Here is a 17061-nt window from a genome sequence, read left to right as displayed (position 1 = left end):
AGCTGGGCCGCATCTCTTTCTGTTCATAACCCCCACTAACAAAGACAGAAGACCAGGTCTAGGCTGGGGTTGAAGCGTTTTACTGCAGGGTCGGGAGAAGGGGGCTTTAAATTATTCACTTAAATAAAAATGTGGAGGGGTAGAAGGAGGGGAGCCCCAGCCCCCAACCCCTGTCCCCTACCCATTAGTCCCTCTGCTATGCTCTGGACAGCAGCTACACAGGCATGGGCATCTCGTTGTACTCATCCACACCTTCACGCTCATCAAACACTGGCTCTGCCTCATTAGCATCCAGCTGTGAAAGGAATGGAAATGTTGACCTTTATAGAACCATGGAAGAGAGGAGTGGAGGAGAGAGACAGGGGAAGGGGTGCTTACACATTTCATTTCTCGCTCGGTGAAGATGCGGGTAAGTACCACCATGCGCAGTGGCACTGTGAGGATGAGGATGAAGGGAAAGGCCAGGGAGGCAGCTGTGGACATGACTGCCCAGAGCAGGGCCAGGCACAGCAACTGCAAGGCAGTGAACAGGTGCATCCGCATGGTCCGAACCTGGGGGCAGAGAGGAGGCGAACCTAGACATATATCCCAGCTAGCCACAGGGACCAGGACCCTCCTTCCTCTCCCCTGGGAGATGACCTACCACAGGGATTTCTAGAGCTACTATGTACAGGGAGGAGGCAAACGGTCTGGCCGAGGTGGGGTCCTGCACCCCTTGAGTGCAGGAACTTACCTTCTTGACATAGGTAACATCTGGGTGGTGTTTGGGCGGCATGAGTAGCAGGTGCAACCGCTCATAGAATTGGATCCCATTAAGGGAAGTAACTCCCATGTATAAGAAAATGCCAAAGAGTACAGCCAGGGGGATCTGTCGCAGTAGGTCCCCAATGACCATGGAGAGGCCTGGGAAAGGAGAAAAAATAGTTGGTTCCTTCTAGTGAACCTGGGGACCTACAGGGAAGGTGAAGATCAGAGTAAGGGCAGCATACCTACAAGCAGGGCCACCAGCAGCCCTGTCACCCGCTGTTCCTTGACTTCCTGAATCTTGGGTTTGTCTCCAGGTGCCACAGCCTTGCTCATGACAGTGAGTGCGTTGGCATGAGTGACAGAGCGGACTGTGGCAGCAGCCAACCAAGGAAGGCCAAAGAGGGCACAGATGCCACCCATGGCTACAATGAGCAGCAGGTCCAGGTGGAAACCAGAGCCCTTCTGCAGCATCCGCTCTTTCTTAGAGATAATCAGCCTGGAGGAGGAGAGGCACTGTGAACCCCAGGGTACCCACAGCATGGGAGATCATATCATTCCTGCAGGTCCCAACTGGTTCTGGTAGACTCTGTTCATCCCACTGGAACTCCATCATAGAACTGAACTTGTGTCTTTAGCTTGTATCTTGCAGGATTCCTCCAAGCCCTGCTAGGATAGCTTGCATGTGTGCCCTGTTCCACCTCAGCTAACATCAGTAATATTTCTGTCGCCTGCAAAAGAAGCTGGTTAGCATCCAGGGTCCCCTGAGGTCCTTGCCCCATGGTGATAGATCCAATACTGTATCCCTGAGCCTGGCTGAGGACTCTGGTCCCTTAGCTAGGATGGCTCACGTGGTGATCTGTGTCTCCATGAAGATAAGGATGAACACCAGGACAGCAGGCAGCAGGCTGGCCACCATCATCCATATGGGAAAGGGGCTCTTTTCTCCAAGAGGGTTGATGACCCAGCCCCGTTTGTCTGGAGCTGTCACGGAGAATCCACTAGGCACACTCAGCTTCTGCAAGGCAGAGGGAGTGTGCTGTTACACAGAGGGTACTCAGTGAAACATCAGAACCCAAGGTGGTGGAAACAGCCCAGTAGCACCTTTCTGCTACTTATGTAATGCCGTACCTGGGTATAGGTGTCCTCAATACTATAATCCACAAGCACCATGATGAGGATCGCAATGGGCACCCCGAAGTCCCCGATTACCCGCCGGATCTAAGAGGGCAAGTACCATGCTCAGAGGCCTCCTATCTCATGCAACTCCCCCATACTTCCAAGTTATCCCCTTCCTGTCCTCAGCTCCTCCAGTCTGTAAGCCTACATACCCGGCCAGGGAAGAACCGACTGTTCTTGAATTTGCGGAGGAAGAAGGCAATGAAGAAGGTGCCAGCCATCAGCACCAGCGATAGCAAGGCTGTGTTGGGCTGGCCCCGGGGTTTCTCTGGTCCAGACTGCATAGCTGTGCTTCTGTTGTCTGGCACCAGCATGGTTGCTGCCCAAGTCATATTGTCACTGCTGCTGTCTGCCTCTGAGTCGTTGGAGACTGAGCAGCCATGGAGAGGGTGTTCCTGAAAGATCTGGGGAGGAGCCACAAAGGACCATGGGCTGAACTGGGGTCAGGGTGGATGTTGGCGAGGTAGAGGAGTTTGGCAAAGGCCAGCCTGCCTTCTAGAAGCTTGTCTTACCAAGTAAGTCATTAAGAAAATGACTGAGTGCCTGCTGCAGTAGCACAGACACTAAAACTGGGTACAGAAGATCAGAACGGCCCTGTGCAAGGGTGATGTGCTGCACTGCAATGTTCCTGGAACTCACTCTGTAGACCAAGCTGGCCTCGAACTCACAGAGATCCACCTGCCTCTGCCTCCTGAGTGCTGGGATTAAAGGTGTGTGCCACCACTGCCCAGCTAATCCAGTTTATTTTAAATTAACACTAAATCATTCATTCAGTGTCCCAAAGAAAGGTTATAGTCACAAATTCACATGTACAGGGTCTGACCACAGACATATAAAGTATGAGATGTATGTGTAGAAATTTTCACTTAACTTAGTTCATTTTACACCAATATTACTTATTTCTTTACATTTATTTAGTGTGTGTGTGTATGTATGTATGTATGTATGTATGTGGGCATGCATACGCCACCCATAGCACCCACGTGGAGGTCAGTATGACTTTTGGGAGTCAGTTCTCTTCTACCATTAGGTGGGTCCCAAGGATCAAACTCAAGTCACCAGGATTGATGGCAGTTAACTTCACCCACTGGGTCATCTTGTTGGCTCTCCACCAATATTTTTTTTTTCCTTTTTGAGATAGGTTCTCATTATGTATACCAGACTGGCCTCAAACTCACAGTGATCTAACAGCCTCTGCTTCTGAATCCAGAATGCTGGGCTCAAATGTGTGTGCCACTGTACCCAGCCCCAATATTTCTTAATATATCTCGGTTTAAGTTTTGTCAGTTAACTTTATGAATTCCAAAAATCCAAATTACATTTCTTTAGATTCATTTTACTGTTATGGCATTTAGACTCCAGTTTTGGAGTCTGAGGAGCAAACACAGGGCCTTGCACGTGCTAGGCAAACACTTTACCCCTGAGTTAAAACCCCAACCCCTACTACAGCCTCCTGAGAGAGTGATCAGGAAACCACTTCCTCACTGGCCAAAGGTTGCACGGTCATGTCCTGAACAGCTTTTTAAAGTATCTATGGGTGGCCATGTTCTCTTCATGTAAGTGCCTGTTCAGGGTTTCAGGTTTTTAAAAATGCCAAATATTTTCATAGTCACCTGCATGTAGAAATCTGTAAAATATTCAGAGACTTTGAAAACCAACTATTTCAGCTCATGTTGAGCAAGCATGACGTATAATAAAGAATTTGAAACTGAAAATGAAGTAAAAGAAAAAGATTTAGCTGAGACTAGAGAGTCTTGTGTAAGTGTAAGGCTAGATGGGGTGGGGAAGGGGCAGAACGGTCCCTGGGAACGGGAGAGAGCCAGGGCCAAATGGGGTGGGGAAGGGGCAGAACGGTCCCTGGGAACGGGAGAGAGCCAGGGCTAAATGGGGTGGGGAAGGGGCAGAACGGTCCCTGGGAACGGGAGAGAGCCAGGGCCAAAGTTGGGTTCCAGGGGCTGAAGGAAGAGGAGGAACCACGAGCATGGAGGATCAAGGATAGTAACTTCTGAGATTTGTGTGTTAGATGTCCAGACTGACTGTGTGTCACCTCTGGGCCCTCATTTTCTCATTCCTGGATTCTAATGAAAGTGCATGTTATCCTTGCTATGAAAAATATGCGTTTTTGAAATACTGAACTGATGCTGTTTACTGATGACAAGGAGGCCATGGAAGGATGGGGTGGAGTAGGGGAGCACAGACTGTGGCGCTAGATCTCAACTCTGCTGCACTCCCAGCGGCCTTCCTGCTTACCCAGTTCTTCTAGCCCTCTCCTGATTCCATGTTACCCTGTGCTTCTGAAGAGACTCCCAGGTGATGCCAGAATTAGCCTGGCCTGTAGTTCAATAGAAAAAACCAAGATATGAGACAGAAAAACACAAGAAAGTGAAGAAAGCGAGGAAGGAAGCAACAGGACTCAGTGGGTGAAGGTACTTGATGCCAAGTCTGACGATCTGAGCTCCATCAAAAGGTCAGAGAAGCGAAGTAACTCCTGTGTCTAGTCCTGACCCCCTCCACACGAGCACTGTGACACATGCGTGTGTGCACACACACAGAATAAAGAAAACTGAATTAAAACATTTTTCTAAAGATAAGACAGTATGCTCCAGGCTCCTTTGCACTCTACACAAGCCCACCTTGATCAGCTTGTAGAAGGTCTCATAGATGAAGATGAGGGAGATGAGGAAGGCGAAGATCTCCTGGGTGAATCGGGAGACAAAGCGGACCAGGAAGCTCCCCTCCAAAGCCACCATGAGCAGGGCCAGGAACACTAGCCAGAAGCCAATCCACACTCGGCCCACCAAGTATTCCAACTGATTGCTGCTGCAGAACTGAGCAGAAAAGGTGGGGAGCCCTTAGGGTGACAGGAGCTGTGTCCAGGAAGGGCAGTGAAGTGAGACAGAAGGAGCTCTTACCGAGAAGAAGGCCTCTTCAAACACTAGCAGAGGCCCAGAGAAGCCAATCACCAGCAGTGGTTGAGCCCCAAGCAGGCAGAAGATCACACCTTGGAGTGCTGTGGACATGATCAGCTCTGATACTCCTATCAGGTCCTGTGTCTTCTCTCCTGGAGTGGAAAAGGAGCAAGCTCCGTAGCTGGTGACCAAGTCTTGTGCCCACCTGCCACCCCCGCTAAAGCCTCTCCTTACCCAGTAGACCCCCAAAAGTGATGGCAGGAGACAGGGCAGCAAAGTAAATGAAGATCACAGCAGCCAGGCACTGAGGGTCAAGTGCATCGCGGAAGTCACTCAGGTAGTGGGGGTATCGGCGCCGCACGTCACGGATCAGCCCCCCAAAGGGCCGGCCCGTCCTCCGAAGGGGATCATCTTCAGCTGCACCTGCCACCTCTACCATCTGCAGGAGCGCTGCAACCCAGGCCTCCGTCAGGGTGCCTGTGGAGCCCTCCCTCCCATCCACCCCATCAGGCCCTCCTCTGTGAACACAGACCACATCAGCGCCAGGAGCAACATAGTTGGCCTCCTTTGCCAGGTCCCTACAAGCCCTCTATTGCCCTCAGACTCCCTCCTTAAGGTAGCATCTCCTGACCCAGGCCTACATGGGCGTACCCTTATCTTGGGCAGACTTGGGTTCTAGCCCAGTCCCAGGAGGTAACAGGCGGCCCTGCTCCTCTCGCTTCTTTAGCATCTGGCGTTGGAAATGGGCAACAGAACGCAACAGCTCCTCGCCCTGCACTTCTGAAGGTGGTAGCACCACACTGCAGTCCAGGAAGGCATTGATAGCAGTCAGCAAGTCGTCCCGTTCATCTGCCAGGTAGGCTGCCTCGTGGAATTGCTGCTCAAGCAGATAGGAATCAGAGAGTATACTAAGAGGGGGCCAGACTGAGAACTGGGGCTGCACAAGGTTAGTGGCTGAGGCAGTATTGCATAGGATCAGATGGAGAAGACGCTGACCTTGTCAGACATGAGGGTGGAGATAGAGCGGCCAATCTCATGGTAGTCCATGTTGGCACTGCTGGGGCCCAGAAGCAGGAAGAGGAAACGCACGGGTACAGGCACCTCCAGTACTGCATCCAGTTCCACAGCCTCCCGCAGACGCACAAAAGCCATGGTGGGGCGGGAAAGGAACTCCACACAACCTAGGGATATGGAGTCACCATGGGCAAGAGCAGTTGACAGGAACCCTCTGGTCCCAAAGCCCAGCGTCTACTACTCCTGCTTCCCCCACATACCCACAAGGACCACAGTAGCCTCAGCATTCTCGGGGATCTTCTCCAGCAGCTTCAGCTCATGCTTGGACTTGGAGCGGGTAATGCCTGCAGGTGGGGCTGGCGGTGGGAGCTCACGCTAGGGGTTGGGAAGGGAAGAAGAGAACAGCACTCAGTCTAGGCAGTGCCTCCCACATGCCCCAGCTGCATCTCCACATCGCTCATATCCTACTGCCAGCCCCTAGACCGGGTTCATTCCCCTTCACCTCTCTATCCACCTCCAGTCGGGTCTCAGGAACACCACCGATGAGCGGCTCTGTGACGTGAGGATCACTCTCGGTCCCCTGGGCATGGTGATGCCCCAGCAGAGAGCCTAGAGAACCCGCTGAGATGTTTCGGGGAAAGGAGAACTCTTTCTCGTCACTTGGGTGGCTGAAGGGACAGAGGACAGTGAGGGTCAGGAAAGACATCAGTGGGGCTAGGGTCAGGGAGGCAGGATGTGATGGGGTCTTCCAGCCCTGACGCCATACCTGTGTTTCAGCAGAAGAGCACGTAGCACATTGGCTCTATCCTCTGCCTTGATCTGGTCAGAGATGACCATCTGTTCCACCACCTGATGGGCCACCCCAGGCAGGGTCTGCTGATCCAGGTCCAAGAGCACAGCTCCTGCACAACAGCGGGGAGCAGATGGGAGGGAGAGTGAGAACAGGTTGGCGCAGCCAGGCAGTGTAGGCCAAAGGTCTGGGCTTGAGTACCAGCTCTGTTCCTAAAGTTTCTATCACTTTGCCTTTCTCACCTATTTGTCCCCCTCCTTTTCCCCTCTCAGGAATGCTGTATGAGGTTGATAAAAACTCCCAAGATTTAGTAATCTGATGCCTTGGTGACCAGGAGCACCCAGCTGAAGTGACCCAGGGCACCCACTCCAGCTACATCCTCTTTGCTGGAAGAAACTCATGGTGCTGCCTCCCCATGATGTTCCTGGGGTCCTACATCTCCCTCATATTCCAGCCGGTCTGTGGCCTTGTCCACATGGCAACCCTGGGGTCAACTGAAAGTTTCCAGACTTCCCCCTTCACTTCTACAAGCCCAGTGGGTGCTCGCTGGTACCCCAAAACGTGTAGAAATGGAACTCCTTTCAAAAGCTACCGGGGCCACTTATCTGGCAAGGTCAACTGTCCAGAACAAAGAACTAAGGAATAAACAGACTCAACTGTTCCTGAGCAGCCAAAACAGCCTAAGCGATAAAGCTCTCCCTCTGGCGTTTTACCCAAAGCCTAGAAACTTCACTGGCAGCGTATTTGCTCTTCGTTTGGAAACAATTCCAAGAGCAGAGTTCTCTGTCCTCAGCTGCTAAGAAACAGCCTTTGAAAGGACAACTGGGAGTGATTACCCAACAGGAAGGAGGAAGCAAGTCCACCGGAGTCCTGAGCCTCTGGGTATTTAGTGACGTTTAGTTTAGACAGCCCTACAGGTTAGGTAATATTCCCAGTTCCTCTGAGACGTTAAGAAGGAAGCTGGGTGTGGTAACACATGCCAGTAATTCCAGCACTCAGGAGGTAGGGGCAGAAGGATAAGGAGTTCAAGGCTGGTACCAGCTAAACAGTGGGTTCAAGGCTAGACTGAGCTACTTGAGGCACGTCAGGAATGTCAGATGTTTTTCATCCAAATGCTTTCAAGTCATTTTTAGGGTTCAAGTCATTTTTAGCTTCAGTTATGGAGGTAAAAGCGAAGGGTTCTTATAGCAGGTAAATGGAGGTGTACCGTGGGCCAGGGTTCTGCGGAGCTCCAGGAGGCTTCGGAAGGACAGTGAGGCCACGTGAGGCTTCCCCCAGCGCTCAGTCTCCTCCTCCACATCCTCCTCAAATTTTATCCAGCGGGCTGTCTCCCGCCACTGAGGCTCCTGGTTTTTGTCCAACAGCAACTCATTCAGCTCCACAAACACCTTGGGGTGAGATGAGAAAATGCTGCAGGGAACACAGCCAGAGGCTGTTGGAATCCACCTCAGGAGAAGCGGCACCAGAAGCATACATGACCTAGGGCCATGGTGGATGGCACCCAGGCATGTGTGACTTACTAACCAGACATGGGTTTCCCTCATCTGTAAAATATCTATTGTGAAGAGGATTCACAGAGCCAAGTGGAGTTAGTATGTAAGGAAGCCATGGGCTTCTGGAGACTAACACAAGCCTGACAAAACTAACAGCAACCCAGCAGTGGATTATTTCTGTACTCCCAGCCCTCAGGACAATGGGGCAGAGAGGGCTGAGGCAGAACTGCCTTGTGTTGGAGGCTAGCCTGGGTTCCATAGCAAATTTTAAGCCAGTCTGGACTACAAAACAACAGGGCACGGTGATCTCTATAGGACACTGCCTGGGTGGTAGCAGGAAAGGATTTGCCGAGGGTGGGAACCATTCCTAGCTGGGCAGTGGCCATCTGGGTGCTGCAGGTGTAAAGTGTCCCTGGACTGGACACTTGGCACAGGTGTGATTTACATTATAGTGCTATTATACCTCAATAAAAACATTTAAAAAGGAAACCACACTATGTCAAAGTTCAGAGCCCTGCAGTCTGAGATGGGCAGGGTCCCTAAATAACTAAGTAACCTTGGTCAAGGAACAGACCTGGTTTATGGCTGATACCACCTGCACTATTTCTCCTTCACCAGCTGGTGGGAGGCTCAACTGAGCAGGGAAGCGGAGTTTTGACAATGAAGCACTACATGCAGGCAGCCTGAGGGTTCCGTGTTTTCTCCTGCAGACCACTTACTGCAGCCTGCCAGCAGATGGCCAGGATACACAGCTCAGGGAAGGCTCACCTCGCTGAAGGTTCCCCTCACTGAAGGCTCACCTCACGGAACACAGTACTCTACATGAGACTATACTGCCCGAAGGACGCAGTGGGCAGCCTTCCCTATTACAGAGGCAACTCTGGGGCACCATGTCACTAATCGGTCTGCCTGGTAGAAGGGGAGGTGATGGAAGACATGATATAGATAGCTGTACCTCATGGGGCTTATGGGGGGCCCGCGGTCGTGCCCGAGGTGTGGGGCCAGGCTCTCGACCTTCCCGGGCAGTCTGTGTAGAACCTTTGGCATTCTTCCTCACCAAGTGTCGCCGTACCCCAGGAACATCCTCAAACCGGTGACCTGGGAGTTCATAAAGGACCAGGATCAGTTTCCTCCTTTTCTTACCCTTTGTCCCACCAACAATGAGACTGATTATAGGCCCCAGCAAGCACTGCACTCACTTTTCATGAGGTCAAGGTCAGCTGTGGCCAGTGTCTGGGCCTCACTCTCATCAGTAGGGACCCTGGGCAATAGTGCCTGCTCCACCCCTGTCATACTGCCAATTCGTCTTCTCTCCTGAAGGTTGTAACTTCGATGTCCAGGCTGGGCTTTGGTCAGCGGACGTCCTGCAGCACCTCCATCATCACCTCCGGCTGTACCACTGGCCACCGCTACCATGTCCTCCACCAGGGCTCTGCAGAAAGAACAGCTGTGAGTCCAAAAAGAGCCAGAGAAGCACACTTACCTCAGCCTTCCTCATTCCCACTCTTGTAAGGTGGGCATGTGAGAAGACTTGAGGATTCTGAGATCCAACAGCCAGCATCTGAATCCCAGCTCTAGCCTTTCAGGGTTGTGCAGTGGCCGCAGCCACCCCAAGGCTCATCTGGATATAAACCTTCCTCATAGCACGGACAAAGGCCAGCATTCTTTGGTGTTTTAGAAGGTGAGGTTTTGGAAAAGTAACATTCAGAGCCTAGCATTTATCCATATTAACTCCCTTGCCCTTCCAACCTGGCAGTGGGCTTTGAAACTGTAGCCAGATAGCTATGTATATGGAGGATTGAGTCTTGCGCTTCAGATGCACCAGTTCCTGCCCCTACTCCTATTCTCTGCCAATGCCAGCATCCACTCAGCCCACGACCTCGCTATGCCACAGTCTTGCCTGCTTCTCCTTTCCTTCCTTAGTGCCAGGATTCCCTTGCACCTCCTACCTGTTCCCCTGCCAGCCTGGCACCCAGTGAGCCTATACACACCATGCCCTTTATTTCCCATAGCACATCACGCTGCCTGGTACCCAGAAACAACAGGTCTGTGATAGTCATAACCTTGAGATTTTGCTCAAAGTCATTTCCTCCTGGAAGCCTTCTCTGGCTAGTGCCCCCACACTCCTACCAAGCGCCTGGACTGACTTTGCCTGCGCCAGGTCACTGGATGAAGGGATGTTCTGCTGCCACTTCAGGTGGCAACATCTGCTTTCCAACTGGGTGTACTTGGCAGCTCCCAAAAAGAAAGTACTCCATCACTGGCCCAGTGCTCAAGCCAGTGCTGGGGACGGGGACAGCTGAGACTAGGAAACCACCCTGTAATCCTTATCAAGGCCAGGAAGCCCCGTCCTGTCATGCTCTCACCTCCCCAAGTAGCTGGTGAGAGGCTGGCCTGGGATCTGAACCCTAGCCTGGTTAGTTCAGGACTCCCGTTTTCTTTCATGCCTCCTCCCTGCTCTAGAAAGGGGAGTGCTAAGTACGGTCTACTTACCCTGTCTGTGCCCCTTTGGTGGCCCGGGAAGCTATCTCCTGGTGGGGCATCTGTGTAGGGGGAGATGGGCTTGTTCTCTCTGTCTTCCGTTCTCCACTTTCATCCTCTTGGAGAAAGAACTGCAAAAGGAACCCACAGGGAAAAGTAAGGGCTGGACCCTGCTGACAGCCTCCCAGGGCCGAGGCACCACTTACCTGCACTGAAGAAGGTGTAGAGGCAGGGGATGGCTGCTGTGGGGGAGCCCTGGACCCTTCAGCTTCACTGGTTTCATCCTCATCTTCCTCCCCTTCCTCGATTGTAGGGGTCTCCCCAGTGGGAGAGGCTCCAGGGCGCCTCCGAGGTTTCCGTCCTGGGCCCTGGGGAGTCTTGCGGCGGCGGGCATCAGGAGGCAGATGGGTGGACAGTGGATGGTGGATATGGTGGGAGGACTGGCGGTGGTCTGCAGGGAGGAGGGACTTAGCAGCAGGCAAGCAAGGCATCCCTCTTTCCTGTCTTGGCCTCTCCCACTAAGACCCAGCCCATTCTCTGTTGGACAGTGCAAGCTGAGCCCTCAGCCTCCTTTTCCCGGATGCCCTCTCACATTCAAAGTCTTCCTCCCCATAGCTTCGGCCTGGCTCCTCTCCTCCTCGGGATCCAGCCTCCTGCAGGATCTCCTCGAACCGTTCTACACCTAGGGTACGAAGTTCGTCTTCCTCTTGCTCAGGGAACCCAGGTGTTCCAGGGTTCAGGCTTTCAGGCTCTGGCTGTGAGAAGGAAGGGACAGGATTCCCTGGGAATTGTACCCGAAGGCCCTAATCTGCCCAAGGCTAGAGATCTAATGACTCTATCAACCTATCATCTCCAGCACACAAACTGAATCCCACAGGCAGCAACCTAATCCTTCCAACGTAGGGACCTAATCCACATCCCCAGCAACTACAGCCTCCAATGCCAGGGACCTAGCTTCCCAGCAGCTCACCCCCCTAAAAGCAGCCTAATGAATCCAGGGCAGGCCCACACTAGAAAACTCCACAGAATTCCTGGTCTAGCCCTTCTGCAACCAGGCAGAATGTGAACTTCCCTGTTACCGCGGCAGAAGAAAGTCCTTCAGCTGGAGGACAATTGCTGAGCTTTAAAAGTAACTTTTGAAGGCATCTAAGCTAACTGCCTCAGAGTAGTTCTGAGTCAAACCTATCCCTGCCTGGACAGAAATGTATGCTCATGCTTGGCCAGAAAGCCCCCATCCCCTTCAAAGCCGCACACATGCCCACTTAGGCAGCACTATCCTCCCCTCACAGCCAGCCAGCCAGCCAGTCCCGCCCCTCACCCCACCCCCACTCCCCCCCACCTGAGTCATCCTGCGGGAGTGCAGCAGCTGACAGCAGGGCCAGGGCAGGCCAGAACTGCAGGAAAGCTCAGGCCGGCTAAAGGACCAGCAGCACTGGTCCAGCCCCCCTACCCACCCCACCCCCAGCAGGTCTCAGCTCCAGGCGCCACCACCAAATATTTGCTCAAGAGCTTCGGGACCTGAAGGGCGTCAGGACCTCCAAAGGCCAGGGTATGCCACCCCTTCCATGGCAGTGCCAGCTGCTACAGCAAGGAAGAGCCAGGGAGAAGGATCAGTCTTGGGGAGACATGCAGGGATAGAGGTGGGGGGGGACACAGAAAAAAAAAAAAACCATCCAGGGCAGGCAGGGACAAGGGACTGGAGAAAGGAGGTCCTGCCCAGCCCATCTCTCTGCAGCTCCAGCAGATTCTCCCAAGCACTTGCTCCATTTCCACCAGAAGCAGCTGGGCAGGAGGAAGCTGGTGAGTGAGGGAGCAGCAGGCAGGGAGCAAGAGAGGCACCAGCTCCTGAGGAGCTCGTGGGGTGGGGGAATGGGCCATCTCCTCGAACCTGAGGTTGTAGGAGGAAGTCCATGGCGGCAGGGGTGAACCTGGAAGGGGGAGGGCACCAGCCAGTGTCCCTTCCCAGTCACGTGCCCTGATGGGCTAAAGTGACCAATATAATGCGGCTGATTGTGCCACCAGAGTTAATCATTAGACTCCTTAGGAAAATCAGAAGAGGGCCATGTGGGGTAGTGGCTACATCGGGGAGGGGGGGAGGGCGGGCCTGGATGGCACGTGGGCCAGGGGCGGGGCCAGTCACTGCCGGCAAGCTCCGACTAGAACTTTGGTGTGTAGAACTTCTTGGGGGGCCTATACAGTTAATACCCAGTCAGAGAGGGTAACGGGGATTAAGATCTAGGGCCCTCAAACTTCTATCCAACTGCCCCTAAGCTAGTTTCAACTCCTCAGACAAATGGGGACCACCTGCCCCCCCCTTCCCCATTTCAGCATCCTCCTGATCTCAGCAAAGTCTGGGTATGGATGGCAGTGCCTCTCAGTCCAACACAGCTTCTCTTTTTGTAGTTTCTGCACCCCACCCACACCCCACTGGAGCCTGGGCCAGCTCACCTGCAGGCTGGACTTACCGTGTGCAAAGAATCTGCGCCCGAGGCGGGGCGCCTGGGGGCGCTGCTCATGGCCAAATCTTAGCCCTTTTCGCTGTCGCTTCGGCTTTCAGGGCAACAAGGTGGAGGCATAACCTGAGTAGGGAAAAGGGCTAGTCACCATCGGGGAAGAGTAGACCAGTCCCCGGCCCAGCTCAAGAAAGGAGAGGAGCCTCAGCCGTCTGCCACTCTAGTGTCTCCGACTATACCAGATCCTTCTAGACTATAAAGGACCTCATAGTAGCTCTCAGAGGTAGCAAGAACAAAGAGGAGAGTTAGGTATAGGAAAAGAAGACCAAGAGTTGGATTGCAGATAAGGGGCTGGCTGGCACAGAGACAGCTGAGAGAACAGAAGCAGAAAGGGAAGAGGCAACAAAAATGAGGCAGGAAGGAGTCAAGGCCCAGCCCTGGAAAGAAAGCAGAAGAGATGAGGGAGGGAATGGTAAAGAACAGAAGGATCAGGAGTGAAGGGCCAGACGGGAACAGAAACCAGGGGCTCCTGGAGGTGAGCCTGAGACCAGAAAGGGGTGTGGTAGGGAGTGAGACACCCCACAGAGCAAGAGGGGTGTGGAGGCCAGGGTGGCTGGCTTCCCAAACAGAAAAAAGAGGACCAGAAAGAACTTTGGAGAAAACCCAAAAGGGAAAGCAGGGGGCCTGGGAGTAAGGAGCTGATGCTCCCACAGGGCAGGCAGACCAGCAGCACGACCAGCTTAGGCATAGGTCAGACGCAGGCTCCCCAGCGCAGCTCCACTTACTCAGTAGGACGAAGGACAAACGAAGGGACTGGACAGTGGGGCTTATAATGGGGGAGGGGCACGTGACATCGTCAAGGGGGTGGGCACAAGAATCCTGAGGGGCAGTCTCTCTCCCTCCCCTCCCTAGCCCTGGGCCAGGAAAATCTGAGTGGCAGGGCAGCCCTCCTGACAGTGACTATAGGGTGTGAGCTCTGTGAGGGGGGTGGAGGGAACCCAGCCAGTGCAAACTGGGGTACCCATTTCCAGTGAAGGCACCACCCAAGGCTCTCCAAAGGTAACAAGGCTAAGCTATTGAAGTGCTGCTGGGAAGTTGGGGTTGTCTGACTTATGGCTACCTTGGCAGTGAGACAAGTTAGGACAGAGTCAAAAAATAGAGGTCTTGGGGGGATCAGCCCAGGGTGGGGAGTCTGGGCTACACATTCCTGGCAAGAACTCCAACTCAGCTGACTGATCTTTCCCCCTCCCCCCTCAGACGGCCTTCGGCCAGGGCCGGCCAGTGTGGGGGAGAGGTGCCAGGGAGGGGACCTGGTCTAGGAGGGGTATAGGGAATCTGTCCTCAGCACCTGCAAGTGCTCACTCCCACCTCCAGGCTTTGCCTTCAAGTGTGTTCCTCCACCAAGCCCTCCTCCCTTTACCCATGCGCCCCCACCCCTCCCCCGCGGTCGTAGAATACAAAGCAGCCTCTGTCCAGAGCATCGGTGCCGATAATCCTAGTGGGGGCACATTCCCCGGACCAGCCCCGACGGGCCCGAAGGATTAGCATCTCTCCCCCAGCCCAAGGGATTAGCAGTCCGGACCCCCACTTGGGCATTAACCATTCCCCAAGTGAATTTGTACATTCCACAGCTCTTGGCTGTGGGGCTGGTGGAGGCGGAGAGAGTTTGATAAAGTGGACCCAGATTTGAGGCAGCACTGCCTCCACACCCAGCAAGTTTCCTAAACAGAGAAGGGAGCCCCCTAAAAATCAAACTTCAGGCTCTTCTTTTCCATCCTCACCCAGTTGCTCCCCCTTCTGTCTGACCTCTTGTCCTGACCTGACCCGTCAACCCCCTTTCAGGACTCCGCTTTCCAATTGCGAGATCCGGGGTATTGAGATCCTGGGCAACTTCAAAACTGGCAAGTTTCGGGGGGAAAAAGGTAGTGTGGAACCCGCCCTGGAGTGAGAGAGCAAGCTGCAGGCAGCAACTCCCTGAGACTACCCCCTCCTGGTGGCAGGGGGCGCGGCACCCTGGCTTTAGGTAACTCTTAAAAGGCGGACCCCGGGATCTCGTTTCGGAGAGGTACTCCCACTCACCTCCCCATCCTTCTCTCTCCCTAAGACCTCGCTCCCTGCGCCCCAGTCTCCGCCCTTTCCTCCACTTCCACTCCCTCGGCGCTCGAGTCTCCAGTCCCCCCCCTCCTTCGCGGCCCTCCCCCTCCCCCACCTATTTGCTTACCCGCTAGGTCTGGATTTCGTGTCCCGGGGGTCTCCGGGTCTCCCCTGATCCTCCGGAACCCTCGCGCGCTCCCGACGACTTCCCGGTGCCCACCCCGGGGCGCGCCCCCGCCGCTCCCAACTTCTCCCAACTCAACTTTCCCCCGCGCCGCGGGCAGGCCAGCCTCCAGCGTGCGCGCCCCCCGCAGAGCGCCGTGCGCGGCCCCGGCGCAGCTAGCTGAGTGGTGGAGAGAGGCCGCTGAGACTCCGCGGCGGGAGCGCGCTCCCAGGCACAGCCCGACACCGCCGGCGCGGCACCCTAGCTGTCCCCCACCACCACCACGCCCGCAAAACCTCCGGGGACGCCCTCTTTTGGTCTAGTGAACTACCTCTGGGAGGAAAGGAGTCAGTTTCACGTTGGGGATCGAAGGAGGGCCAGGAAATGGAGGCTCAGGGACTTGAACTACAGATTCTCTGGCGTTAAGGCTCAGCAGGGCTCCTGCCCAATCAATCCCACCGCCTTCAAGAAAACCCTGGTGTCTGCTTGAGAGAACGGATGGCACACGAATGTGGGGGGTAGTGATGCTAGAGTTGGGTGACCGTGACCCTGAACTGATAGAAAACCTAACGACTTGTTGAGGACTCGCTTTCGCTCGAACTGCCTCCGCGTTGAATGGAGCCCTATTCGCAGTCGACAACTCTGTTTTAAAGACCTTTGTATGTCATCCTGTTTTCTCAACTAAATCAATTATTTCAGATAAAGAATGCACTTTATGCGTTTTCAGTCCGCCACGTGGGCGATTCACAGTATTGTTTATGCAAAAGCACTCAGATTTAAGTAAGTTAATAACAAATGGTTAGCGCTACTCTGGTTCCGGCGCTGAGGAAGGCTGTTTGGGGCCGTTTTCGCCCGGTTCACAGCCCTCAAGAATGCAGTCATGAGACAATTAGAGAGCAGTGCAAGAAAATCTATAATCAACTCCTTTATGGGGTGAGGTAAAGGCTGCTTGCTGCAAGTGTAGCATCTGTCTGTGGTCTTGTCTGTTGAGGGGAGTAACTGACCTGCCAGTCCTCGTGGGCCACACCCTGGCTGACTCCAGTGGGCCTGCTCTGAAGACTGGGATCTGGGGGACACCCAGGCTCCAGTCAGCTGGCCTCGGCATGTCAAAGTGGAGCCTCTAGAGTTCGGTGGCTTTCGCGACGATAAAATGGGCCCAACAGAAAGAGGGGTCTCTGGCGTGTGTCCCTCCACTCAATTCCAGCCTGTAATGGGGCACACCTGTCTCGCTGCCCAGCCCTGTGGTCAGCTGGTCCCTGTGAGGTCATCAGCAGTAAGACATCGCTCAGAGACATTCCCCAATCAGTCCTGGGGTCACCAGGTGGCCTAGGGAGAGGTGGAAACTAGTGCTGAAGCTGTCAGGAGGTCGCTGGCGACTCAATACACCCAACCAGGTCAGAGCCGGGCCAACAGCGCCCGGGATCTAGGCCGTCAAACACAAACTTCAAGCGGAGTACCCCACCCCCACCCCTCACTGTATTCTGGAACGCGTAGTCCGGGAGCGGCCCTTTTCTGGAAGGCTGTGAGCACAGAAAAGACATAATAACAAGAGCGGGGCACACTGGGAACCACTGCGCCTTGGCGGAGACGCCCGAAAAGCGGACACGCGATGCTTTCTGGGAGTTGAAGTTTAAGGTGTGTCTTCGCGGTGGAAACGAGTCCCGGGAGTTGATCGCTGCATAGAGTCCGAGCGCAGCCTGTTGGACTTTGTAGTCCTCATGCCCTCCGTCACGGGCATTCT

General features: G+C 54.1%; 1 protein-coding gene across 3 annotated transcripts; it reads right to left on the bottom strand.

Annotated features, from left to right (window-relative positions):
- Positions 1 to 64: 64 nt before the first annotated feature.
- Positions 65 to 16768, bottom strand: Slc4a2 (solute carrier family 4 member 2). 3 transcript variants are annotated; one of them, XM_087907511.1, is made up of 23 exons: positions 16325 to 16768; positions 13076 to 13189; positions 11203 to 11365; positions 10817 to 11061; positions 10623 to 10741; positions 9329 to 9561; positions 9085 to 9227; positions 7844 to 8024; positions 6613 to 6748; positions 6349 to 6514; positions 6107 to 6221; positions 5829 to 6013; positions 5484 to 5709; positions 5067 to 5282; positions 4836 to 4984; positions 4557 to 4751; positions 2076 to 2327; positions 1876 to 1965; positions 1596 to 1762; positions 990 to 1243; positions 734 to 903; positions 379 to 552; positions 65 to 295 (listed from the first exon to the last, which is right to left on the bottom strand). In XM_087907511.1, the coding sequence occupies exons 2-23, from the start codon at positions 13124 to 13126 to the stop codon at positions 215 to 217; spliced, it is 3711 nt and encodes a 1236-aa protein (XP_087763637.1). In that variant the 5' UTR covers positions 13127 to 13189; positions 16325 to 16768; the 3' UTR covers positions 65 to 214. The 3 variants fall into 3 exon arrangements, with proteins under 3 accessions (XP_087763637.1, XP_087763636.1, XP_087763638.1); XM_087907510.1 differs by lacking the exon at positions 16325 to 16768 and adding an exon at positions 15285 to 15442; XM_087907512.1 differs by lacking the exons at positions 13076 to 13189; positions 16325 to 16768 and adding an exon at positions 12499 to 12580.
- Between the last annotated feature and the right edge of the window lie 293 nt (positions 16769 to 17061).

This window comes from Myodes glareolus, chromosome 6 (genome assembly GCF_982192425.1).
Source record: "Myodes glareolus chromosome 6, mMyoGla1.1, whole genome shotgun sequence".
In the NCBI taxonomy this organism is placed as follows: domain Eukaryota; kingdom Metazoa; phylum Chordata; class Mammalia; order Rodentia; family Cricetidae; genus Myodes; species Myodes glareolus.
This window is presented reverse-complemented; position numbering and strand designations above follow the sequence as displayed.

What these genes read in the sequence shown, in the direction of transcription:
- Slc4a2 (XM_087907511.1), bottom strand. Translation starts at nt 13,126, where the DNA reads ATGAGCAGCGCCCCCAGGCGCCCCGCCTCGGGCGCAGATTCTTTGCAC. An exon ending in CACTTTTGGGGGTCTACTGG is followed by an intron (nt 4,985 to 5,066) that starts GTAAGGAGAGGC and finishes TTTCCACTCCAG; the next exon opens with GAGAGAAGACACAGGACCTG. An exon ending in ATGGAGACACAGATCACCAC is followed by an intron (nt 1,244 to 1,595) that starts GTGAGCCATCCT and finishes CTCCTCCTCCAG; the next exon opens with GCTGATTATCTCTAAGAAAG.